The 27685-nt window shown below is 40.3% G+C and overlaps 1 protein-coding gene across 2 annotated transcripts in view; it reads left to right on the top strand.

The window, feature by feature from the left end:
• Nucleotides 1-244: 244 nt before the first annotated feature.
• The window catches only part of IL1RL2 (interleukin 1 receptor like 2), a 46672-nt gene continuing 19231 nt past the window's right edge, over nucleotides 245-27685 (top strand). Inside the window, exons 1-6 of one of the 2 annotated variants that reach the window (XM_076001062.1) lie at nucleotides 245-2270; nucleotides 2984-3053; nucleotides 3910-4144; nucleotides 7247-7445; nucleotides 16316-16475; nucleotides 20911-20985. In XM_076001062.1, the coding sequence (XP_075857177.1) occupies nucleotides 2990-3053; nucleotides 3910-4144; nucleotides 7247-7445; nucleotides 16316-16475; nucleotides 20911-20985 (733 nt within the window). In that variant the 5' untranslated portion in view covers nucleotides 245-2270; nucleotides 2984-2989. The remainder of the gene's footprint in view (nucleotides 2271-2983; nucleotides 3054-3909; nucleotides 4145-7246; nucleotides 7446-16315; nucleotides 16476-20910; nucleotides 20986-27685) is intronic. The other variant, XM_076001063.1, reaches the window with a different exon arrangement.

The raw sequence follows: 27685 nt of genomic DNA on the forward strand, positions 1-27685 counted from the left end.
ATATAATCTTGGTGTTAACTTTTTAAAATGGTAATAGCTGCTACTTAATCCGATTTTAGGAAGTCAATATCATACAATTATAAGATCAGAGATTTCCTCCAGCTAATTTGTCAAAAGAAAATCTTTTCACCTTTGAGGTGAGACTCTGGAAGTGTGGAGAGGTTAGCTTAGTGTAGAGGTTCCCCTGGGGGCAGGGGTGGGTAGCAGGTAGAGAAGAGAATGGGGGGTCTTGAATAGGGGAAAGTCGTTCCTCTTTTTTTTTTTTTTTTTTTTTTTAGACAAGGAATATAATATCATTGTAATGAAAATTAAGATCATTGAGGAAAAAATAAAAACACAGAGACAACAGATATGGCATTCCACCTCCTCAAACTGGGGATGATGCAGTTAAGATTCCTTAGCAAGCCTTTCGGTGGTGAGTGCAGACAGAGATTTTGCCATCATAATTCTTTCGTTGCTTCCCTAACACTTATAATCCAATTTTCACCACCGGAGAGAAATAATGTTCCCACCAGTGCTGTTTCCTTGGCTGAAGAATAGATATTGCATGTATTGACTTCACCTTCTTCCTCACTATTCAAGTTCTCAGAAGATGTGGGAAACAGTGCTTACATTTTTCTTTGACAGTGCTGTACCTGTGATGAAGTAATAATAAACAGTTCTAAGAAAAATAAAGTCCCAAAAAAGCTATTAAAGTCCAAATCTTCAAAATATAATTACTTAATATAGTTGAGGAACAGTTCATAATGACAAGATTTGGACGAGACAAGAATTTTTAACTAAAAATGAGGTTCATCAAAAATTTATTTATATCTTGGAAATTGAAAAGAAAATTGTGTTCTTCTTTTGCTAGAAAAAAAGCACAAATGAGCCATTAAAGTGGCAAGAATTCATAAAATAGAGTACACATGAAAAATGCACATGAGGAGACAGTTGAGAGGGACTTTTTTTTTTTTTTGGTGTAATAGCATTTATTTTGCAACCAAAGTGTGCTCATGTGTGTAAGTTTTTAGGGAAAGGAAGAGTTCCAGGAAAAAGATGATACTATTTAAAATGAGTATTAACCTTTCAAAAGAAAAACATGCTCATCTTACCACAGGTTGCTCAGGTTTCTTTTGAGGAAGGTTGGCTGATTAAAGTACATAGATCCTGTACATTCACCTTAAATCTGAACTCTAAACCTTGCACAGTAAGTAGTCTCTAAAATTTGCAGCTGTTAGACCAGTTGAGCCTGTATCACCTGAATCTAAACTCATAGGATCCTGTTGACTTCTCTAACATGTTTTCCACCAGTTGGGAGATTAATTTACTCATAAAGTGAAGTTGATGAAGCTTGTTTTTCTTGGAACCTTTGACCTGGAAGTGATCCCTCGTGTTACTGGTTTATGCATCCACTTCTGGGAAAGGCTGCAGTGATACCATTCCATAGGGTTCACTGGGTTTCCTTTTAAATCAACATGTTCTGAGAATGAGAGTCCTCAGGCTTCTTTAGTGACAGGGTGTTACATATTTCACAGGCTGTGGGGGCTATTGCATCTCTCTCTACTCCTGTGGTTGTTTTTGTCTGTGTTTAATCCCACAAAGACCACCAGGTATAGCTTGGCCAAGAATGTGTTGATGCCTTCATAATATTTAAAAGAAAAAAAAAAAGAATGTGTTGAATGGGGATTACATTCTATATCTTTTCCTATGTCTCAGTGCCTTGTGAGATAACTCTGGGTGTCTCCTGATGGGCAGGATGACAGGTCTCTGTTGATACTGCATTACAGGGGAGTTTTAGGCAGGAACAACCTACAGACTCTGAAGTAGCTGAGGATCACTTGGGATGTCTGCCTTACAAGAGTTAATGAGCATGACTCAAGCAGGTTAATAATATTCCTCAGCAGCCATTTGGGACGGCTTCCACTGCCACCATCCACACAGGCTAACGCAGGGCATGTAGTAAACCGCCCCAGTGGGATCTGGAACGGAATGAATTTACAAGGACAATCTGAATTTATGGGGGACATTTATAGGGACAATTTGGAATAGACTTACAAAGCCATTCCTGGCGGCGAAGGACTTGTTAGCTGCCAGAAAGGTAGGCAACACGACTTTCCACCCACTTCCTAGTGTGATGCGAAGTTCCTTCCTATGCTCCACGGGGGAAGGCAGGTCCGCCCCGCCCACGGTGGCGGGAAAATTCCGAGGCTTGGAAATGCCGCGACAGGGTTCGGGTCCCTGTCAGACTTTCCGCTCTGCACGAGACCCTGCGCGCTCCAGTCCCGCAGGCAGGTAGACACCGGGCCGGCGGGATGCGCGGCTGAGCCCAGCGCGGGTGGGTGGCCCCTGACGGGAGCAGAGGTGTGGAGGAAGAGAGGTGGCCGGCGTGCGCCTAAGCGGGAAGCCAGCGAGCAGGAGGACTCCCGGGCGGGCCGCCGGCTGGCCCGGTGACCCTGCGGGAGCGACGGCTGTCGGTCCTCCTCCCCCCTTTCCCACCCGCCCGTGCCAGGTAGGCCTGAGCCGGCTCCTCCCGGGTGAGCCGGTGTTCGGGGTTCCGGTGTAGACCGCCCCACGCAGGCGGATCTGAGGCGGGGGACGGGCGCCGCACTAGCGGGGACCCGGGGCCGCGGGCTGCGGTGGGGACGCGCTGACCGTGCCCCGCTGCCAGGTGGCTGAGGCAGAGGCCACCTGGTCCGCACCGCTGCCGCCCACCCGCTGCCGGCTGATCCTCCTCCGCGCGAGTCTGCGCTCCCCGCCCTGGACCCTAAGGGTCGCTCGCTGAGATGAAGACGCAGGCAGGGGAAGGGGCCAGTCTTTGGGGAAACGCGGGGCCCAAGACCGAGGGCTCCCGGCGAAGAAGGGACGGTCAGTGGCCTGGGCCGGCGTCCCCGCGATCCAGGGGCTGCAGAAGCCGGCGCCCTGTGCCTGCGGGAGGGCGCGCCCCGCCCCGTGCGCCCCTCCTCTGCGTCCCTCCCTGCCAGTCTCTTCTTTCCTCCTGTAGCCCGCGATGGGGATGCCGTCCTTGCTGCTCTGCGGGCTGTCCATCGCTCTTCCAGTGTTTGTCAGAGCAGGTACGTTCGGTGTGTCCTCAGGTTGCAGATGCCCAAACCTCGTCCCGGGTTAGGTTAGGGTCCCAGGCCCCTCCCTGGGAACCCCCATGCAGACTCTGGGGGGTCGCCTGGCACCCGAGCCTGGCTGAGGACTCTCCCCCCTGAGGCCAAGCGGAATTCCGCGGAATGGGAAACAGCCGGTTTCCTCTCCAGAGGGCTCTCATGCTCAACCCCAAATGTCACCGTTGAGCTTTGAGGTGACTTTGGAGAGGAGAAGGAATTAGGCAAATGTACAAGTCCACTTGAGTGAAAACGCTCAAATGGGGATACTGTCTATTTCATATGACAAAGGATCATTTCATGACCAGAGTGAAAGCCAAGAAACCGTCAACAGCACAGATGTCTTCTAAGCACTACTAAGTGACTTGGTATAAATGAATTTGAGAAGTTGAACCAGTTTTTGAACAATCCATTTTGAGATGAGATACTTTTCACTCAAGACAATGTCAAATAACTGGGTGGCAGAGCAGAAAGAGAACAGGACAAGGAGGGCTCTTTTTCTCTGTAGGAGGTGGAGGAAAGAACTACAGGTCTTGGAAGAGAAGGGAAAGAGGGAAATCACTCCGAATAAGGAAGAGGTTGGTGAGGAGGTAGCTGAGTTAATTGCGTCTTATGGATACATTTGAAGAACTTGGAATTGTATTCATGCTTTCAAATCAGCAGGCCGTTTTTAGGAAACTCCCAGACTAAGGAAACCCCCAAATAAAATTTCAAATTGGCTAGAAAATTGGAAAGGCATTCGTTAAAACTACTAATAAATAAAACTAGAGTTTTCTTTCATGATTAATTATTTTTGTTTCTCCATTTCTTTCCCTAGATGTGTGCAAGGACATTTATAAGCCAGAAGAGATGGCTTCAGTAGGCCAGCCTTTTGCTTTTAATTGTACATACCCTCCGATAACATCAGGGGAAGTCGATGTAGCATGGTATAATAATTCTAACAAAACCCTAATATCCAAAAACATTAAGTCTAGAATTCACCAGGAGCAGACTTGGATTTTGTTTTTACCCGTTGCCTTGGGGGACTCAGGAATCTACCGATGTGTTATAAAGTAAGTTCCTAACTCAAAATAGAATTCTTGTATGTATATATATGTGTGTGTGTATATATACTCTTGTATGTATATATATGTTAATTCTTTTAGGAAAATTCTTTTAAATTGCTAAAAGATGATTTTCAGTGAATACATTTTAAAACAGATTTGTAAATCATTTCTGGAACATGATATGCATCTTTTCCCACTGAAACAGTGCCTTGGGCTCACGAGGCATATCTGTCCCTACATCATTGCTGCCGTCTTTCTCATAATGCCCGAAGTTTTTGTGACAGGTAGCACATCCAGAAGGGAATACACCTCCTTTCAGTCCTTTTCATAAGGAATCCAGGCAAAGCAAAGATTTAGCAGTTGGTAAGCATTGGACATGTTCCAAACCCCACCCAACGCCATGTGCTGGGAAGAAATATAAATGGGCAGCACAGGCCTGGTGGGATTGGTGGCAGCTGAAAAGCATGTGCCCCATCAAAGGTAACTGTTTATGCAGCTCAAGACCATCTTCTGATTTTTCCAGGGAACCTGGAAATTAGAATGTGTGTGTGTGTGTGTGTATAACTTCAATTTGTAAAGCTTTGTAGGGCCTGAATAAAACACATCTGTAGACTAAATTTGGCCTAAGGGCCACAGTTTTGTGGCTTCCATACTAACTTTTGTAACCTTAACAAATTTATTTGATCTCTCTGAGCCTTGGTTTTCTTGTCTATAAAATGGAAACTATACTGGCCTGATAGGGTTGGGGTGGAAATGAACTGAGATCATGTGTCAAGTAGGTACTCCGCTCTCCCTGTTTCGTTTTGATCCTGTGGTAGGATTTTCTGGCCCCTTTCTGTGTCCCAGGACAGCCCATTTCCTCCTTTCCGTACACCTGACAGACTCATGGCACAAAATTACTTACTGGGTGGCGCACAGTGGAAGTGGTCATTAGCCTCCTTGGCCTGGCTCCTTTCTGCAGCTTTGCTCACTAAGAGATCACCGTTGATGGGATGTAGAAGTCTGCTCTCCCGTTTTAGCCTAGGATGTGAATTATTAACTAGACATGAAAATCATATATCACACAAATTCATCTGGATTTCAGAGCTAGATTTAAAATATTTAAATCTGGGAGCTGTGAAATGAGGAAAAATAATCTTTCATGGAAATTAAAGATATTTTCTGTCATGGAAGAAAATGAACGTGAATTCTTCCACATTGTTAATATCCAGATATGATACATATTCAGTAAACTGTATATTTTTACTTTGAAATAATTTCAAATTTAAATAAAATTTGCAAGAATAGTATCAGGAGCTCCTGTCTACCTTTTGTCTAGATTCTTCATTTTTCTTTTATCAAGGGATTTATTTATTAATGAATTTAACAAACCCTTACAGACTACAAGGCTATCTGCCAGATACATTTGATCCTTAATACCCTAGAACGTAGGTTTGATTATATCCGCATTTTACAGATGAAGAAACTGAGGCACAGAGAGGTTAAGTAACATGACAAAAGTCACCCAGCTGATAAGTGGCAAGACCAGGATTCAAAACATAGTTAACGGCTGGGCGAGGTGGCTCAGTCCTGTAATCCTAGCACTCTGGGAGGCCAAGATGGGAGGATCACTCTAGGTCAGGAGTTCGAAACCAGCTTGAGCAAGAGCGAGACCCTGTCTCTACTAAAAATAGAAAGAAATTAATTGGCCAACTAAAAATATATAGAAAAAAGTAGCCGGGCATGGTGGCACATGCCTGTAGTCCCAGATACTCGGGAGGCTGAGGCAGAAGGATTGCTTGAGCCCAGGAGTTTGAGGTTGCTGTGAGCGAGGCTGATGCCACGGCACTTTAGCCTGGGCAACAGAGTGAGACTCTGACTCAAAAAAAAAAAAATGTAGTTAGCTTCCAGCATCTGTGTTCTTTGCGATTATGCTGCCTGTGTAGATTCTTCATTTTTAAGAACATTTTCTCACATTTACCTTACAATTTTCTTCCTCACCATATATATATATATATATATATATATATATGTATATTTTTTTCCTAAACCACTTTTTATTATTATTATTATTTTTTTTGTGAGACAGAGTCTCGCTTTGTTGCCCAGGCTAGAGTGCCGTGGCATCAGCCTCGCTCACAGCAACCTCAATCTCCTGGGCTCAAGCAATCCTGCTGCCTCAGCCTCCCAAGTAGCTGGGACTACAGGCATGCGCCACCATGCCCGGCTAATTTTTACTATATATATTAGTTGGCCAATTAATTTCTTTCTATTTATAGTAGAGACGGGGTCTTGCTCATGCTGGTTTCGAACTCCTGACCCGTGAGCCATCTGCCCGCCTCGGCCTCCCGGAGTGCTAGGATTACAGGCGTGAGCCACGGCGCCCGGCCCTAAACCACTTTTTAAACTATTGAAGTTATATACATCATACTCTCTTACCCCTTAATATTTCAATGTATATTTCTTATTTCCTTTCTGTGTATATTTATATATTTCTTAAATAATCACAGTATAGTTATCAAATTCAGAAAATTTAATCATCATATAAAACCTTTAATCTATAGTCTATATTCTAATCTTATCAACTGTCCCCTTCAGGACCTTGATAACTGTTTTCATTCCTTTCCAGTAGAGGGACCAATCCAGGATCATGTGTTGCATTTGGTTGCCATAAATCTTTAATCTCTTTTAATCTGGAACAGTTTCCCAGTCTTTGTTCTTCATGACACTGACATTTTTAAGGAGTATAGGCAATTATTTTATATTACCTCCTGCACCGGGGTTTGCCAAGTGTTTCTTCCTGACTGGGTTCAGGCTGTGCCTTTTTTGCCTGGAGTGCTAGGTAAGTGCATGTGTCCTTCTCAGAGGAACACTCAGAGACACACGGCATCCATGCCCCTGGTCAGCGATGTTCATTCTGATCACCTGGCTAAGGTGCTGTCCAGTCCCTCCGCTGTGTAAATACCATTGGTCCTTTTGTAATAAATGATTTGTGAGATGCATATTGTTTTGTTGGATACAGAGGGTTTGCATAGTGCCTTCAAAATTATTTGAAAAGATTTGAAGATGAGCAGAATCATTGATTTTGTGATTCTTTAAGAGTTTATGAGGTTTCAATCTTTCTTGCAGGGGTAGAGACAGCTGTCACAGAATACACATAAACCTAACTGTGCATGAAAAGTATTGGTGTAGTGACACTTACGGACACAGTCTACCGAATTTATCCGATGAGTACAAACAAACACTACAAGTTGGAAATGATGACAGTCTTATCTGTCATCTGAACTTTCCGAAGAGTTGTGTTTTTTATCCAATCAAATGGTATAAGGTAAAAAAAAAAATTCTCCTATTGATATTTTCCCTCTTTTTCTTTAGGTCCCACTTGTTTTTTCTAGGTGAAGTTGTATCTTTTAAGGCAGAATTGGTAAAGAGATTTATGTGCCTAAGATAGATTTGTTAGCTAGTAGCCATTGATAATGTTATCCTGCTAATTATTTATTTCAAAATATTTGGTTATTATAGCTTTAGAATATTTTATTATTTGTATCTACCACCTCCTCCAGTTGTCCTTAGTTTTTAGGCTATTCTTGGCTATTCTTTTTTTCCCTACCATTAATTAATTTGTTTGTTTGAATGGGTACTACCTACATACGGTTTAATAATCACAAATTATTATGTCACCCCCTAGAAAATGTTTTTCTTGTTCCTGTTAAGTATTTGTCATGGGTCCATCATACCTTTCCCAACATGTGGTTGCCATTATTATTTCCTTGCTATTATTCTGGCATAATGCTATGCAAGCAAATATGTGTGTGTATATATATATATATATGTGTGTGTGTGTGTGTGTATTCTAGCCTTTCCTTTCTTATACAAACAAAGGATCTTATGTTCATCTTTCTGCACCTGTGTTTTCACCTTCAAATGTTCTCTTTTTTGACTGCATTGGCATATGCTGACATGGAAGTCATGATCATTGGCGTGGAGGATCACAGGCTAGTTATTTGAGATTGGAATTAGTTTTCTCTAACTGCTGATTAGCACTTGCTGGCATAACCATCTGGGTCACGAATTTTCTTTATGAAAAGATTTTCATCTATTGAGTCAATGTCCTTAATAGTGATAGGATTATACATATTTCTTACTTTCTCTTAAGCGAGTTTTGGTAAGATTTTGTTTTCTAGGAAATTGCCTATTTCATTAAACGTTTCATATATGCTGGCAAACTGTTTACTATCTCACCTCTTTTAATGTCTGCTTCTCCGGCAAGTTTCACCTTTAGTCATTATTTGTTCTCTTTCTCTGTTTCTCTCTCTCTCTCTCTCTCTCACCTTCTTTTTCTCTTTCTCTCTCATACACACACACACACACACACACACACATGTATTAATTAGTTTCATCAGAAATTTGTCAGTGCTATTACTCTTTTCAAAATGCAAAGTTTTTGCTTTGTTGATCCTCTCTATTATATCTTTCACGTTCATTTAGGTTCTTGCATTTTCCTCTTTCACAAGGAATATGGAAATGAATGTTCTCATACCTGTCTTTTAATGCACATTTGCCAGTGTGTGAGTTTTTCTAGGGTGCATGACTATTAGCCCTAGAATTGCTAATTTGTAGGGCATGGATATGAATAAAATATTCAACTTTATTGAGGTTGCCAGATTGCTTTACAAAAGTTTTTATTAGTTTATACTCTCACCAGGAGTATTATAGATTTCCTAAAACCTTTTGTAGACATTGTATTGTAAGACTTTGAGTTTTTAAAATTTGGTAGCATAAAATGTGCTTTATTATTGTTTTACTTTGTTTTTTCTTAATTATTAGTGAGATTTACCACTTTTTAAATATGTTTATTATCCATTTTTGAGCCTTCTTCTGAACTACCTACTCATATCTTTTTCCATATTTCTTTTTGCCATTTCCTTGCTGACTTAGAGGAGATTTTATATATTTATCTATCCTGGGTACCAAATTTGACATGCATTTTAAAAAACTCATTTCATTGAAGTATAACATACATATAGAGTGCATCAGTGCAGTGGCTCATGCCTGTCATCCGAGCACTTTGGGAGGCTAAGGTGGGAGGATTGCTTGAGTCCAGGAGTTCAAGACTAGCCTGGGTAATATAGCAAGAACTCCTCTATACAAAAAAAAAAAGATCAAGAAAGAAAACATTACTATCACCTCTTAAGACCCACCTCTTGCAAAAACTATGCCTCCCTGGTCCCCAGATATAACCATTCCCCCGACTTACACTATCATAGATTAGATTTGCCAGTTTTTCAACTTTATTTAATTTGAATAATATATGTGGTATTTTGTGTCTAGCTTCCTTGGCTCAATAACAAACCATGAGAATCACCTATGCTGTTGCAGGTGGCTATAGTTCATCCCTTTTCATTGCTGTATAGTATTTCATCATTATTGTTATTATCAGACTCAAGTTATTTCCAATTTTTGACTATTAGAAATAAAGTTGATATAAATATTCTTATATGCTCGGTTCACTCATAAATGCAGTTTTTTGTGGAGCATTTTGTGTAAGAGTGAAATAGTTGGGTCAGTAGGAATATGTTCAAAGTTAGTAGAAAATGGCAAAGCATTTTCCAAACTGGTGTGCCAATTTACAGTTCCAGCAGAGGTATATAACATTTTTGTACCTGTATCTGACAACACATGGTATTATTAGCCTTTGTAATATTTGCCATTAGAATGATGAGTTGTGTCTCATTTTGGCTTCAGTTAACAATTTTTCTGATGAATGATAAAGTTGATCTCCTGTAAGTTTGCCTAGTGGCCATTGTATGTTGTGTGTGTGCACATTGTGTGTGATGTTTTCTGTGGAGTGCTTGTGAAAGTGTCTGGTCTAGTTCTCTATTTGGTTGTTTTGTCCAGGCGTCCCCCAACTTTTTCTATAAAGGGACAAATCATAAATCTTTTAGGCATTGAAAGCCAGATAATCTCTGTTTTAATACTCAGCTGTTTTGGTAGTGCAAAAGCAGTTGTAGACAATATGGAAATGAATGGGTGCGATTGTGTTCCAGTAACATTTTACTTACAAAAATAGGCAGTGAGCCAGGTTTGGCCCATGGTTAGTCTGGTAGCCTCTTGTTTTGTCTATTTATTATTGATTTATAGTAGTGCTTTATATATCTAGATATCAGTAATAGTTAAAAGTGTTGCGAGTAAGTCTTTCTAGGCAGTGGCTTGCCTTTTTACTCTCATAATGGGGTCTTAAACTTCCTAATTTTAATGCAATAATTTTCCCTTTGTGATTAGTACTTTCTGTGACTTGTTTAAAAATCTTTTCCTATCCCAAGGGTAACAAGATATTTTTCTATATTATCTTCTCAAAGTTGCAATTTTTTTTTTCTTTTTCTATTGATATAGTGTTAGGTAGGGTCAAATTTAATTTTTTCTGCACTGATTTATAGTTTACCTGTCTTTTCCACGTTGCGTTAGATGCCATCTCTGATTTAAATCAAACTCTCTGTAGCGTTGCATTATCCTTGTTAATTATTATGGCATTAGATAAGTCTTGTGAGTTTTGTATAAGTCCTCCGATTTTTCTTTTTCCTAAATGTTGTCTTGGCCATTCTAACTTCTATTTCTGTAGAACTTGGAGGTGGACTCAGAGCTGTGATTAACAATCCTGAGTGGGCATCAAGTTTTATCCTATGGACCCTTTAAAAACTCACATGTTGGGCCTCACCCTCTACTAACTGAAGCAGATCACCCATGGGTGGGGCTCAGGCACCTTTATTGTAAAAACAACCCCTGGGCTTGAGAAGGCAGGAGGAGGCTGGGAGGCAAGCAGTATGAGGAGGAGAGATCTGTCCCCCCAGCTCAGATTCAGGGACCCCAGTTGTGGCTTTGGTTTTCCCACTAGCTTGTTCTCAGACCTTGTATCACTTGTTGGGTTTCATTTGTTGGGATCAATCCTCCAGGTACTTGGATCCTGTTATCTTCCTGGTGCCATGTCTGGCATTAGGATGCAATAATGAAAGAGAGTCCCTGTCTTCAGAGAAATTACAGTTGACCAGAGGAGGTGGACAAATCAACTAAGAATGTTATTATAGCCTGAGGTGAATACAAAGAGAGGAAAATTAAGCCAGATCCTGGGAGTGTTTGAGGAAATGCTTCCTGGAACAGGCGACGACTGTTGAGTGGTGCTTGGAGAAGGAACAGCAATTAAGCAGGTGGGGCAGGAAGGAAGGTGGGTAATTAGAGGACATCAGCATGTGCAGAGGTATTAGGTGAGACAGAAACTGTGTTTGGGTGAGAGCTATGGGCACGTGTAGCAGTGGGGCTAGGTGACGCTGGGAACTAGAGACCTTGTATGCGAATTGAAACATAGCCCTTTCCCACCTAAGGTACTTCAACAGTGAATGCTACTGCTAGGAGAATGATGTTGTCAAACTGACATTTGAGAAAAGTCCTTCTGTGGGCACTGCAGTGAAGACATTGGAAGAGCTTGAGAGTGGTGGCATGTTGGTCATATGGGCTAGTGTAGAAATTCAGATAAGAGGTGGGGCTCGTTTAAGAGTGTATGAAGCAGAATTGAAAAGATGAGGGAAAAGAAGGAGAGGAGGAAGTGGGGGATGCATGTCTGATGGCCCCTGTTTTCTCTGCTAATTGTAAGGAGATGTTATGGGGGAAATTTGAAAGAGTGATGTAGGTGAATAGTTGGGAGAGAGAATTGAAGGAGAGGCAAAGAGTATTCTAAGCTAAAGGCCATGAATTTTTAGTGCTCCAAGATACCCATTCCTGTGATTATCTCCTGTCACCTATTGCACTCACCTGGTTGTGGGCGTGGAGGGAGTGATAAAGGGGATCCATCAGGACAGGGGTTTTGCAGGGTGAATGTGCTGGAAGGACAAAGGGACATGGAGGTGAGGTATTGGGAAGGGAGTGATTATAGTGATGGGCACATGAGTCCAGGATGGGTAGGAAGGATAATTAGGAGAAGTAGAAGTGTCAGGTGGGCTGATTCCAGTTAAGATAGAAAAGTGGATTGGGTGGATAGAAAGTTCAGATAGAAAAATATGATGGATATAGTGGGCAGAAACTATCCATGGTGAGCCTTATTATCCTGTAGAAGCTATCAAGCTAAACAAAAACAAAAAAACAAGAAGAAAACAACCAAACTACCCTGCATTTTCCAGAGTCGCCTACAGCTAAGGTTCTGGATAAGATTCAGTGTCTCCAGCTGGCTTTGCTGAAAGGCGAGCATGGATCTTCCTGCCTTTTCTGCTAGAAAGCACTGCCCTGGAGACGCGGTCGTTTCTGCAGCTGTGTTCCAGGGTCCAGTCTCCAGCTTTGTGGGAGCTGAGACTTCCGATTTCTTTGTTGGGGTGGCTTTTCCTGATGTGGCATGAATTGATGCACTCGAGTTGCCTAAGTGGCAACTCCTGGTCTCTGAATTGCAGGTGGTGTGGTTCAGGGTGCATTCTTTCTTGCGTGTCTTGGTGGAGGCAGCAAGCTCTCCTGGGGAGCTAATTCTGCAGCGTGGAGCTGTGGGCCTGGATGCCACTCCCCAAGTACTTTCCCAGATTTTGTAAAGTACCTAATATCCTGTTTTGAATCCTTTTCTGCATAAAAATAGCCAGAATGTGTTTTTTTTTTCTGTTTTCTGCAATTAAATCCAGACTGAGAGAGATGGCCTCAAAACATTGTTTTGAGGATTAAATAACATCAATCTATCCACTAAGCATTGGTACATAATAAGTGCCTACTAAATAAATAAATATTAGATATTGTTATTTAGTTAAAAATAAAGGAATGAAAGAGCTGGAATAATAGAAAATTATAATCAGAAAGAGTATACTTGATTTCAAAAATTTTGAGACAAGGGTTCTGGATAATAGCAAAGTCCAGTCTATGTCTGGGAGAATTAAAAACTGAGAGGTGTCAAGGTAATCCTTAAAATTGAAGGGCTTCTGGAAAAGGGGCATTTAAACATCTATTTGGGTTTTTTAAAAAGTTAATACCTTGATAGTCTCTACAGGATAAAATGGCTCATCATGGAGAGTATTTGCCCACCATATCCATCATATTTTTTTAGATAGTAAAGTATCCATACTTGGAAAGGCAGCAATGTTTCCAATTTGTTTTTTATTCCAATCCCAAATTACTCCTCGTTGAAATGGTTTTCACCCCACCATTGTGCTTAATCTGTGCTCTCTGATATTACATCTCAGCTCACCAATTACCAAACTAACATTCATTTTCAATCTTGAGTGTGATCTGGTGGCATTCAACACTGCTGGTACTCCTGTCAGCTGGGAACGCTCTCATTATTTCCTGCCCAGACTTATTCTTTGTCTCTATCTTATTTTATTTTATTTCTGGCCCTTTTTTAGTAATCGTAACTGGATTCTCATCCTCTATATTTGGGTTTTAGATTTTGGGGTTCCTGTGGTTTCAGCCACAGTCATCTTTTGTCCTTGCTTTGCTTACATCCAAATGGAAAGGTTTGCTTTGCTTGCAGCCAAATGGAAGATTTATAGAAACCATCTATATAGAGGTGCCTCCCAGCTCTCTCCCACCTTCGTCTTTCTCCCAACCTCCAGAATCTATTGTGAAACAGCCTAATAAACGTTCATTCTACTTAGACATTTCCCACCCACAACTCACCACATTCACCATATTGAGAGCTACTTTTTATCTTAACCCAAATCTGATGATTTTTCTGTGTTTTCTTTGTCTTCCCTCTCCTACTGAACAATATCTTGGCATACCCAGGCTGGGATCATAGAAGTCCTGTTCTCTCTTGATATCCCAAATTTGTCACTAAATTCTGTGGATTGAAACTGCTTAAAATCATTGGGTTTTATTCCCTTCTTGCTATCCCCACCATCCTACCTTATAAGGTTCAGGCTCTATTTAGCCTCAGATTATGGAAATAGCACTTCCAATTGCTTCTTGGTCTTTAGGATTGCTCTCAATTTAATCCTACACATGGCAACTGGAAGCATCATTCTCAAAAGCAAATCTGATCATCTTACTCTCTTGCTCAAAAGCCTTCAGATATTCATCTCCTCTTCACGGTTTTTTAAGGCTGGGCTCCGACTGCCTCGCCAGTTTTACCCCCATCTTTCTCCTGCACACACCAACTCTGAGCCAGAGTGCTTGGGGCTGCTTTGTGTCTCTGAAACATGGTAGTTGCTGGGTCGGGGGTGTTCTTCTTGGTGCCTGGAATGTAAAGGGCACTCAAATGTTGGCTACTATTGTGATTCATATTTTACTTTTAAATCTTGTTAGTGAGATATCATCCCCAAATTTTAAAATAAAAATCAAAGCTTGCTGAGAGTTTAAACTCTAAAATGATGCTCCACTGGGTCAGAACAGAGGCAATCCAGGTTAACAGAGTGGCCCTCAGCTATCAAGCCTAAACTTTAATATGATTAATATTTGCATATCTTGAAAGAAAGAATGAGTCCAACAGAAAGGGGACTGCTCAACAATGGAATCACAGACAAGGAGGCCCAGAGCCTGTGCCTCACCAGGGGCCACCCAGGGAAGACTGTCTAGGGAAGAGGTTTCCAAAGTCCAAGGACTCAAAATTTGTGCTCATCCGTACCCTAAAGAAGGTAGTAGAGTCTCACACTAGTAGAGTCTGATGCCTTCACCCATCTGACTCTGATTAGTAACTTTCATTCTGTTTGGCAAGCAACTATCTAATTATAGTTTGGTTTCCCATATCGATTATTTATAAGGAGATAATGTTAGGCTTCTAGGAAGTCATATTTCATACTGTAAATTAACAAATGCTCATTCTGGCATTATTTATTGAGTTTCACCCTGTAAGGTAGAGCTGTTCACACTCTCCCAGGGATGGAGAATGAAATGTAACTCTGAACTGTGGCTAAGTAAGGAGAGAGATCAATATTTGGGTAATTAAATCTTAATTTAATTAGGGGTTTACATGTTCGTTTTATTTATTACAGTGGTCCCCAGTCTTTTTGGCACCAGGCACTGATTTCATGGAAGACAATTTTTCCATGGATGGGGGATTGGGTAGTAGAGCTCTGTGACCCAGTCCCTAACAGGACATGAGCCAGTACCAGTCTGTGGCCCAGGTATTGGGGGCTGTAGATCTATTAGATTGTGAGATTCCTAAGGACAACAACTGCATCTTATTCCTGTGTGGCCAGGCCTCTCCCAGTGCTAGCAAAGAGCAGGAACTCAAATGCCTGAATGAATAAATGGACTCAGTTAGCTCAGCAGTCACTCTGAGGCCTGGAGCTTCCTGAAGGATGAAGAATGTGTTTGAGAGTGAGTTCAGAAGTGAGCCCAGGAGGTGAAAGAAGTGGCAATTAGCATCATGAGAATGTGAGCCTAAGACAGGGCAGAGGAGTGGAGAGGCTTGCCCTCTGCATGGTTGCTGACAACTTCAAGAGAAAGGCCTTCCTGAGACTGACTATATTCCAGTTGGGTGGGTGTGCAGCTGTGTCCTTGTTCACGTGGTGGAGCCAGGGGGGACATGAGAAGTGACGTGATATCTGCTCTCTGTAAGTCTGGCTGGCGTTTTTTGACTATTGTTCTAATAGGATGTTGGTAAAGAGTCATTTTGGATTTCTATCAAGTCTAACCCCTGATGAGCGAAGGTGTGATTGCAACAGTAGAAGCAGTCATTATTCGCCTGGGCTTAGCAGTCTTGGCAAAGGGGATTGGGTCCGTTATATGGGAGTCCAGTGGGGGCGACGGCCCCCTGCAGATGGAGGACATTCTGACCTGCTCATGTCCTCCTGCACAAATCCTTTATGACCCAAGCCTAACGCTCCTCTGTGAAGTCGTCCTTCTGGTCTATGTAGGCCTCTCTCCTCCCAACTCCTATTAGACTTGAAGTTTATATCACTCATTTTAGCATGTAAAATATTATTTGTCAAATCTTTTGGACATTGTATCTATCTGTCATATATCTATGTATCATATGTCTAGCTGTTTACATATACACACACATGCATAAAAACTGGGCAAGGAATTCCTGTTTTGTGTATCTATCTATCATACCTATCCATTTTGTCTTTCTACCTATCTAGCTACTGTCTTCTGCTTAGATTGTAACTTACTTAAGTCAAGTCCTAGGGACCAAATAGGATAGTGCTAATAGAAATGTAACTAGTATCTCCAAATACTCATTGAATTGAATTTTAGGGGTTTTGGGTTTTTTTTTTTTTTTTATTTATTTAGGACTGTAAAGAGATCAAAGGAGAGCGGTTTACTCCTCGGGGAATCAAGCTTTTGGTGAACAACGTCTCGGCAGAGGACAGAGGGAACTACGCGTGTCTAGCCAGACTGATACACATGGGGAAAGTGTACATGATTTTAAATGGCATCACTGTGAACACCAGTAAGTGTGCTCGTATCTGTCACCTTGTCTCCCTTTTGGCTTTGTGGGAGCTGGCTTGGGGCTTTCGGCTTCAGGTGGAAGTGATTCTAGAGCTTGGTTTTCCTGAAGGTGAGGCGAGCAGGCTCTCGAACCTGTCACCGTGAGAGCAGCAGGTAGGAAGAGTGAGGGAAGAAGCCGTAAGCATCTTAGTTCTCTCATCTGCAGAAACAGAGCACTCAAAACTCTGGGCGTATTTGTGAAATTAAATGAGATCAGAGTAGTTACTGGGGGGTGCCTGACAAAGCACAGGTGTTCAGAAAATGGCGGATGTGATTCCCGTTGCTCTCATTCTCGCAGCCTTCACTGGGGGTCATTGCAGCCGTGGCCTCCCCTGCCTCAAGTGCTGCAGAGCTCAGGGTCTCGGGACGTGGTCCCAGGATAGCCTGCTGCTCACGGGGTTTCAGTTCTCAACCCAGGGCGGCCAGCTCTCTTCAACATAGGCCCTGGATCTTTGAAAGTAGACTCTTAGGCATAGAAGAAACCCTAAAAATAATCTAGCTCAAGCCACTCAATTAATAGAGGCTCCCCAGGAGGAGAGCCACTTACCAAAGTTCACAAAGCTGTTAGTGTCAGAAGCGAGGCCAGAGCTGGGGCCTTCCATGCCCAGGCCAGCGTCTGTCTTTCTAAATACACTGGGCAAGGAGTTCCTGCTATGGTGCCTTTGGCTCTTCCTTTAGTAGAGAGTTGTTTTTAACCACTTCGGTACCAGCGTCGACTACAGTCGACAGCCACAGATGAACGCGCACAGCGACTTTAACCGACGGCCGTGATGTGACTTTTCTAATTTTTCATTTATCAAAATAAAATTGTGAACATTTGAAAATAACGTGATGAAAATATATATGTATATGTTACCTATTCTGATTTACATTACAAGTAAAGCTGCCTGTAAAGTAAAACAGGCTTTCAGTGCTTTCAAGCTTTCCTCATCACACAAGAGCAAAACGGATGCGTCGTCAATGCACAGCACAGACTATCATGCGGACTATGAGTGCCGGCTGTGGGCAAGGCTTCGCGGCCGGTGAGCGCCGTACTGAAGTGGTTAATATATACTCATCTAGATGGAAAGAAGCGAAGGCTGGATCTTTCTTTGACTTAGACCTTCATATTTGTCACTAATTTCTGTCAAGACTTTGAAGTGCTGGGGGAGAGTGGGTTCTGACTTGATGGTGTGGCTCCCTGGGGGAGTGTCTGGTGTGGGTGGCTCTCTGCTGGTGCTGCAGGAGGGTCCTTCATTCCCTAGAGTCCAGCAGCTCCCTGTGTTCCAGCTGTTCTCCTAGTCCTTCCTCTCTAGTCCTCTGGTCTTCTTTGCTGCAATTACTTACTTGATTTAAAGGTTTTTTGGGTGGTCTTCAATTTTAATTTTCGTTGCCAAAAGCCCCTTAATTAAGAAGATCAATTGCATATGATTTTATGAGTTTCATGCTCTTGGTTTTTCTGCTGTGATCTCTGAAAATAGGCACATTCCTTATGGTCATAAGTTGAATCCCCAGCACCTAGCTCAGTGCCTGGCCTAGAGTAGGCACAGATCTGTTTATTCGCTGAAAGACTGGCTAAATAATGCTTTAGTTTACATTGGTAGCTGAGGGAATTTTTCAAAAGAGGAAATTGCTAAGGTAAAATGAAGACTCCCTTGAGAAGTCACTGAGTGCAATAGTCTATATTTCATGTTTGATAAACATTTATCTATAATCTGTAATATGCCAAAGATTATGTTAGACCCTGATAATTCAAAACTGAAGAGCGTTGTTTCTTCTCTTGAGAAACCCTCAGCATAGTGGGAGAGAATCCAGAGATGCAGATGGATCATTTTATTATTATGTGCTAAGGATGGAGTTATAGACAGTGTCTGGGGAACAGGAAAAGAATCAGAAAGAGCCACAGGCGTGATAAGCAAATGGTCTGGGAAGGCTTTGGAGAGGAAATGAGTTCTCAGATGAATTTTGAAGGATGAATAGGATTTATAAAAGTAAAGCAGAGTGAGGAGGGGTCTCTAGGCAGAGGGAACAGTAGAGGGCAAAGTGAGGAAGTGTATGAAACATCGTGGTTTATGTTGAATCTAGCACCGTTTTCATCAGAGCCTGTGTAAGTATGAATGAGGAGTGGTGGGAGCAGAGGCCGCAGGGTTAGACAGGGGCAAGGGCAGGGGGGCTGCTTATACATAGGCTGTACCACGCGGCTGCAGAAGGGCCTGTGCATGGTGCAAGTGCAGAGCTTCGGGGCTGCATCTGTGATGGGAGAGACCAGTCTTGAGATGGTTGGAAGCCATGCTTGAAGAGGGGCCCAAGGCCTGGACTCCACTTAGGAGGCTGCTGCAATATTAGAAGAGTGTTGGTAGTCTGAACTTGAGAGAAGGCAGTGGGAGATTTCTCCTTCAGGTGGTCACTTAATAATTCTTTGCTGAGCACTTAACAAGGCCAGGTCCCGTGCTAGGCAGAGAGAACGTGATGTTGAGGAAAACAGCCATGACCACAGGTCTGATAAAGCTTGAAGGCTGAGAGGGAGGGGAGGCAGAGATTAATCAGATAATGCACTAATGAGATGTGTAATTACTGGGGAGATTCAAGCAATGAGTAACGAAGGAAAGGAAAATATGAGATGAAGCAGAGAAGAGCCTCTTGAGAAGGCAGTGGCTCGGGGAAGGCTTTCTGATAACAGTGACGCTGGTAGTCAGGAAGCATTACCCACGTGATGGGGTGGGCGAGACTTTTACAGACTGAGGGAGGAGCGAATGTGAAGGTCCCTGGAAGAAAAGGGACTGTGATGTGTCTAAAGGGTGGAAAGCAGACCGGTTGGGCTGGAGTGACGCTGAATGAGGGATATCATGGTAGGCGACGAGGTTGGAGAAGTAGTCAGGAGCCAGGATCAGGTAGGAACCCGCAATCCAGAGTGAGTAGTGTGGATTTTATTCTAAGAACAATGGCAAGCAGCCAGGCAGATTGAAAACAGGGGAGTAGCAGGACATGATTTTCATTTTTGAAACAGCAGACTGACTGCCGTGTACAGAATGATCCATACGGAAACAGGAAGAGTGGTTAGGAGGTAGGTGTGGAAGTGCAGGTGAGACATCACGGAAGCACAGTTATTAATAGTATGGTTGTGTTGAAGACGGAGAGATGTGGATGGGTTCAAGGCATCATAGGAGGTAAAATACACAAGTCTTAGTGTTGGATTGAATGTGTGTGGGGGGATATGGTAAGGTCAGATAAACTAGCCAGGCCTTTTGGCACATGCAGTAGACTGGATGGTGATGCTATCAGTGAAATAAGATAGCTCTGGAGGAAACCCAGATTTAGGAGTGAGACTGTGAGTTTGGTCATTGGTAAGTTGAGTATTAGGTAACTTTGGATGCTCACGTGGAGGTGCAGGGCAGGCCATGGCCTCTCCGAGTCTGGAGTTTAGAGGAAGGCCTGGGGAGAGGACCTTCCTGAAGCGGTGGGTGTCAATGAGATTGCTTAGGAAAAGAATAGAGATTAGTCAACAGAGGGTTTAGAAGTGAAGAGGCACAGACTGAGAAGTGTTAGGAGGTAAAAGTAGTTGGAGTTGGTGATTGATAAATTGAAAAAAATGAGAGAAAAGGTGTTGCCTAGAATGAGTTCCAGATTTTATGTGTGTGTGATCTAGTGGGTGATGGTGCATTAACTAGCTGGGGATAACTTTTGTTTGGGACATGCTGAATGTGAATAGTTTGTAGAATGTATAATTTTTATCACCATCATACAGGACATGTGTTTTTGCCTTTTTCCTAGCTTCCCTCTTAAAACTTTTCCATATCCAATCCCAAATATATAGGAGGAATATGGGACATTTAGGTGATTGCTAAATTTTCATAGACAAATGGTGAAGGCAAGAGGGAGAAAGTCTAAGAGACAGGAAGTCAATACGGGGAGATGATGGTAAAGTTTGGTGGTAGGATGGAAGAGTTGGAAGAATAATAGAAGGGGAAAGGGTGTAAAAGAATATGGAAATGCTGAGTTGGAGCATGGGGAAGTGGAACTGAAGATAACACCATAGGGTTCCTATTTCTCTCAAGCTGGGAACTAGGCCAGAGCTTTGCTTTTAGCCACTGCTTGAAAAGTATATTTGGATTATTAGGTAGTCAGATTTTATTATTCAATCTCAGCATTTATACTTATACCAAAATATAATGGCCAAAGTGAACTCTCTTGATAGCTCAACTTCTAGTTTAGTTTAATTTTGTTTTTTAGCAATTCAGTTATTTCTGTTTGAAAAATATGTATTTTGGACTGATATTTTGTCATATTGTGAGTTTTATTTTTTCTCCACCAATGTTTATGGATGGTCTGCTCTGCTGTGCTTCATGCTATTGCATTAAAGTACTTGGGAAGGTATCATATGTGATTCTAATGCTATTTCCTTTGATATGATTTCTTAGCAGAAAGAACTGGCTATGGAGGAAATATCCCTAAAATCATTTATCCAAAAAATAATTCAATTGAAGTACAGCCTGGTGAGTAAAATCATTCAAACCATTGAAATTACCAAGGGCAGAGCTCATTTTGTGTACGTATTCTAGTACATATTTTGAATTTCAAGAATGAAGATAAATCCCATACACATCCAGTTTCCAGCTTTGGATATACCTGAGCTCATCAGGAGAGGCATCAAAATGAAAAGCAAGAGAGCTGAAGCCTGGGGAAGTTGTGGTATCAGAGGTCTGGCAGTGAGCTTTATTATAAACTTTTTTTATGCAGAGGCAATAAAAATGCAAAAATAGTTCCCGAAAAAGAAAATAAATTATGTAAAACTACACTAAATAATGTTGATCAGGAATTTTGGATTACATTAGCTCATAATGGAAAGTATATTAAAGGAGTAGGGGAAATTATCATGTCATATTGCTTAATATACATAAGAAACAATCAATAAAATTGCCCCTGTTTCAGTTTGTGATCTAAGTAGAGAAAAAGGGGCTGAAATTATTTTTTAAAACTTAAAGGTAATCACTAGTAAAATAAATATGTTGAGTAACTTATGAAATAAAGCAAATTAAACAAAGTCCCCATTAAAATACAGATGTTCAGATTGAGACAAATATTAAAATCCAATTACATGTTTTTCTCAAAAGATACATATCTAAAAATGCAGGAACTAGAAGATTAAAAATAAATGAATAAGCAAGGCATCATTTGCAAAAATTAATGCAAAAATTAGGTTGGCAATATTAAACTTTCAATCTAATAATATGTCTTTTGAGACCAAAACATAAAATGACAATTTAAATCATTTTATACTAATAAAAATTATAACACTTCCCAATATAGGATGTTTATCTAATAGCAGTGTATCAAAATCTATAATGCTAAAAGTCTCAGAAATACAAGCACAATTTAATAAGACAATACAATTGTTTCAATTATAATGGGAGATTTTAATATACTCTGGCTTTGATACATTTACTAGGCAAATGAGAATCTAAATGGTTTGAGTAACATAATAAGAGTATTGTATTTAATAGATAGCACACTCTCACATCTTTGAAAAACTCAGAGTCCAAGAGAGGAAATTATTGTATAGATCACATGCTACAATCACAAGGCAGTAAATCTTAAATCTCTAACTAAAACAAAACAATGAAAATAATCTCACTCATTAAATATGTGAGGTGCTGGATTTGCTAATTATCTTGATTTAATTATTCTACAATATAAACATATATCAAAACATTACACTGTACCCCATAAATATATATACTTATTACTTTTCAAAAAATTTTTAAAAAAATTTTTTAAAATGTAAACAACAAATAATCCATCTTCTAATTATTTGCTTTCTTGGTTAGCAATTAAGCCAAAGAAATAGTTATAGGATATTTAGAAAATAATGATAGCGAGAATACCTCATATCAGACTTCATGGCTTTTCCCCAATGTTGCACTTTAAACAAATTTATATCTTTAAATATCATTATTATTAATAATAAATATAAATATAGTGAAAACACATAAACAAACCATTTAACTCTATAAACAGGAGTAACTAAACAACAAAAATAACAAAAATATTAAAAGAAAATAACAAATATATTAAAATAGAAAATAACAAATATATTAAAAGAAAGAATCAAACAGAATGATATTTCCCAGAGCTGGTTAGGGGTAAAAGAGCTGAGGTAAGGCAGGGAGAAAAAGATAACTTCCAGCAAGTCTAATCGTCCAAATGCAGAGAAACCCAAATATAAAAGATTTAGAAATGTGAAAGATAAAACAACAAATGGTAAGAAGATAAAATCTGTTTTAAAGGCTCTAGGCCTCTATGTTTTAAGGAGACTTATCTTAAACTTTATAGGAAATCACAATGTCCACAATAAAGGCTACTTGTCTACATATTATTCACCATGTGAATACTCTTGTGGAATTCATACACACCTGGAAAGACAAGTTTTATCTCTCTTAATTGACTTTGGTTCCCGCTCTTGTCTTTGAAAATTCTAGCCAATGTATTTAGACAATTAAAAGATAGAGATGTAAGTCACAGAAGGAGTAAGATGAACATAAAATATTTTTTAAAAATGACCTATAGATATCTACTTAGAAATTTTAAGAAACTTATCTAAAAACTATTGATTACTAGCAATTATTCATTAAGTTCATTTTAATAAAAAATAAACTTTCAAAGCTAATGGCATTTTTACATGCCTGGAATAGTATATATTATATTATTGGGAAAATGGAATTTGTAATTGCAGTAAAAATAACAAAATGTTAAGGAATAACTGAATAAGAAATGTGAAAAACTTGCCTACATTAAAAAAAAATGCAACCTATCAGGTAGGACATAAAAGAAGACACATTTTAAAGGAATTTCTTATGGTGTTCCTAAATAGGAACACTCAATACTAAAATATGTTATTTCTGCTAGATTTTTACTAGATTTCTACTAGACTAATATGTAAGCTTATTACAATACCAATTAAATTTTACTGAATGTCATGAAATTTTTCAAAGCATTTCTAAAATTTATGTCAAAAATGCTGGAAGGAGTTAGCCAAGAAAAAATTGAATGAAAGAAATAAAGAGGGGCCTTTTCTTATAAGTATCAAGGTATGTTATAAAGACAGATATCAGGCCGGGCTCTGTGGCTCACGCCTGTAATCCTAGCTCTTGGGAGGCCGAGGCGGGCGGATTGCTCAAGGTCAGGAGTTCAAAACCAGCCTGAGCAAGAGCGAGACCCCGTCTCTACTATAAATAGAAAGAAATTAATTGGCCAACTGATATATATATATATAAAATTAGCCGGGCATAGTGGCACATGCCTGTAGTCCCAGCTACTCGGGAGGCTGAGGCAGAAGGATCACTCGAGCCCAGGAGTTTGAGGTTGCTGTGAGCTAGGCTGACGCCACGGCACTCACTCTAGCCTGGACAACAAAGTGAGACTCTGTCTCAAAAAAAAAAAAAAAAAAAAAAAGACAGATATCAACAAGATGGCTGACTGGAGCTACCTGGCACCCATCTCCCCACAAAAAAGGGCCAAACCAGCAAATAAACAGCTACATTTTGACTGGAGTATCTGAAGGAGAGCACTGGATTACAGCAAGGGGATGGTGGAACACCTGTGGCACAGGAGCCTAGGATGGCAGTACAGAGAGGGGAGTGAAATGCCCTGTCTCTGCCACTCTGCCTCTCCCACCAGGATTGGCTTGGATCTAGGAGGAACTTCTCTTGTGGGAAAAAGCTAAACAGGAGGCCCCCAGCATCCTCCATTATTGCCACAGACACCTGCAGTCTTTGCTACAGGAGAATCCTGCAATCCTCACAAGCCCTGAGCCCAGTTTGGGAAGTTGGCTAAAGTTCATACAGTTGCATTGCTACAGAGGAGAATCCCACCTTGCTCACCCCTTGGCGCCCTGTGGCCCCTGCTACTACAGCATGGCACCATTTGAAACCACAGCCACTGCTAGAGTGCTTTGTGTTCTGGGGTCCGGTAGCCACTGCCTCTCTCCATCCCTAAGGCTCTACTATCATTCTACCATGTTCATGCCGGGGCCTGCAGCCCTACAACCCTGGTTACTTAGAGGCTTGGCCCAATGAAATGACTACAATGCCAGTGCCTAAGCCCATCTCGTGCCCTGTCCTCTCAAGGAACAGGCAGGCCTACACTTTCCCTGTCCAAAACACCCACTATACATGCATGACCTGGGCCTGGGAACAGGCCCAGTGGTCCTGCCCCCTAGCAAGGCCATCCTCAAGCCAGTGGACCTGCCATGTAGGCACACCCTCAGCCTGAGAACCAGCCTGGTGGCCTAGTTCCATGCAAAGCCATGCTACTGCTGGTACAAACTCCTGCAGCCTAGGCCACCGAGGAACTTGAAGATATTAATATTATAGATATGGACTAAAGCTGAAGAAACTGTATGAAGATTACACTACTATGTTTTCCCAGAACTAAAGCCAACACATCCTACCTAACTGACACTTAGTATGCATCCACAAGAAAAAGTTTTTCCCTGAAAAATCTACTCCATAAGTTTGGAAGAGGTGACTGTTGTACCACATGTGAAAATATCAACTTACAGACCCAAGAAACATGAAAAAAGAAGAAACATAATACCTCCAAAGGAAACACAATAATTCTCCAATAACAGACCCCAAAGAAAATAAAATGCCTGAAAAGAAATTCAAAATAATAATCTTAAGGAAACCCAGTGAGATATAAGAGAATACAGATAAACAATTTAATGAAATCAGAAAAATAATTCATAATCTGAATGAGAAGTTCAACAAAGAGAAATATATTAAAAAGAATCAAAGAGAAATCCAAGCTTAAGAAATCAATGAATGAAATCAAAAATATAATTGAGAGCTTCAACAACAGATTAGATCAAGCAGAAGAAAGATTTTCTGAAATTGAAGACAGGTCTTTTGAAATAACCCAAGCAGAGGAAAAAAGAGAAATAAGAATAAGAAAGAATGAAGAAGGCCTGTAAGAGATATGAGATACCATTAAGTGATCAAATGTTTGCATTATGGGTGTTCAGAAGGGAGAAGAGATGGAGAAAGAAACAGAAAACACACTTAATAAAATGAAGTAGCTGAAACTTCCCAAATCTTATGAAAGATATGGACATTCAGATTCAGGAATATGAATGATCCCCAAATAAATACAACTTTAAAAAGTCCTCCCAAAAGGTCCTCTCTAAGGCACATTAAAATCGAACTGTCAAAAGTTTGACAAAAAAGAGATTTAGAAAGATTTAGAAAGAGATTTCTAAAAGCAGCAAGAAAGGAAAATCAAGTCACATATAAGGGAATGTCCATTGGAGCGTCAGCAGATTTCTCAGCAGAAACCTTGCAGGCCAGCAAAGCCTGGGATAATATATTCAAAGTGCTGAAAGAAAAAAAAGTCCATCCCAGACAAGCAAAAACTGAGGGAATTCATCACTACTAGGCCATCCTTATAAAAAAATACTTAAGGGAGTGCTACGACTAGAAGAGAAAGGATGATAATAACTATTATGGAAACATATGGAAGCATAAAAACCGCTAGTACATAATTCATAATTCATAATTAAACTCAGAATACTTCAATACTGTAATGGTACTATGTAAATCTTTCAAACTTCTAGTATGAAGTCTAAAAGTTAAAATGGTCAAAAATAACTACAATTAGGTTGTTAACCACAATGAAAGAAATTACTGTTGTAACCACAAAGAAAGAAATTGCAGCAGATACACAAATGAGAAAGAGAAAGGAATCAAAACTTAGCACTACAGAAAACCACCAAACCACAAAGATAAACAATAAGAGAGGAAAAGGAACAGAGGCTCTATAAACAACCAGGAAACAATTAACAAAATGACAGGAGTGAGTCCTTACCTATCAATAATAACCTTGAATGTAAAATGTAAATGGATTAAATTCTCCAATTTAAAAGATATCGAGTGGCTGAATGGATAAAATAATCAAGGTACAACTACATGCTGCCTATGAGAGACTCACTTTACCTGTTAGGTAAAGACATAGACTGAAAGGGAAGGGATTGAAAAAGATATTCCATGTAAATGGACAACAAAAGCGAGCAGGAGTAGCTATACATATATCAGATAAAACAGACTTCAAGTTAAAACCTGTAAAAAGAGACAAAGATGGTCATTATATAATGATGAAGGTAAATATTCAGCAAGAGGATATAACAATATCTATATCTATATATCTATATATCTATATATATATAGATTCACAATATATATATTGTGAATATATATTCATCCAATACTAGAGCACCCAAATACAAAGCAAATATTATAGAAATAGAGCCACACATACAAGGCACTTGATTTTGACCAAGACACTACAGAGAAGTAGGGAAAGTTCAGTCTTTCAATAAATGGTACTGAATAATTGGATGTAATAGAGAGTAAAATAAAACTTGACTTCTTTCTCATACCATTTATAAAAATAATTTTGAGTGGATTGTAGACCTAAATATGAAACTCAAAATGATACCTTTCCAGAAAAACACCTTCACTACTTTGAGGTAAGGAAAGATTGTTGTTTTTTTTTTTTTTTTAATAGGACATATGAAGCACTAGTGGCAAAGGAAAAGACTGATAGGAAGGACTTCACTAAAAATAAGATTTTCTATTATTAAAAGCCAACATTAAAAAATGAAAAGACAAACCACAAAGTGGAAGGAAATACTTGTAATAAGTGAACAAAGGTATCATATCCATAATCTATGAAAAACTACCCCATAAAAATTAGGAAAAGATAACCTGGTAGAAGGATAGAATGAATGACAGTTCACAACAGAGGCTATTCACATGGCCAATAAAAATATAAAAAGGTGCTCGCCTAGTTGCAATCTAAGGAAATGCAAATTAAATTCACAGTGTGATACCACCACACAAATCAAGATGGCTAAAATGAAGGAGACTGACCAGGTATTGTTGACTATATAAAGTAACAGGAATGCTCACACACTGCTGCTAGAAGTGTAAATTGGTACAACCCCTTTAGAAAACAGTTTGGCTCCATCATTTGAAGTTGAAGACATGCATAATCCATCATCTACAACTATGACTGGTAGATGGGAGTGTGTACCATCATGTGTCCGAGTATGTATACATGAAATGTGTACACGTGTGCCCCGGGAGACATGCATGAATTTGTGCAAGAGCAGGAGCTGTGGACACACAGAAGCAAATACAA

This window comes from Microcebus murinus, chromosome 3 (genome assembly GCF_040939455.1).
Source record: "Microcebus murinus isolate Inina chromosome 3, M.murinus_Inina_mat1.0, whole genome shotgun sequence".
Lineage (NCBI taxonomy): Eukaryota > Metazoa > Chordata > Mammalia > Primates > Cheirogaleidae > Microcebus > Microcebus murinus.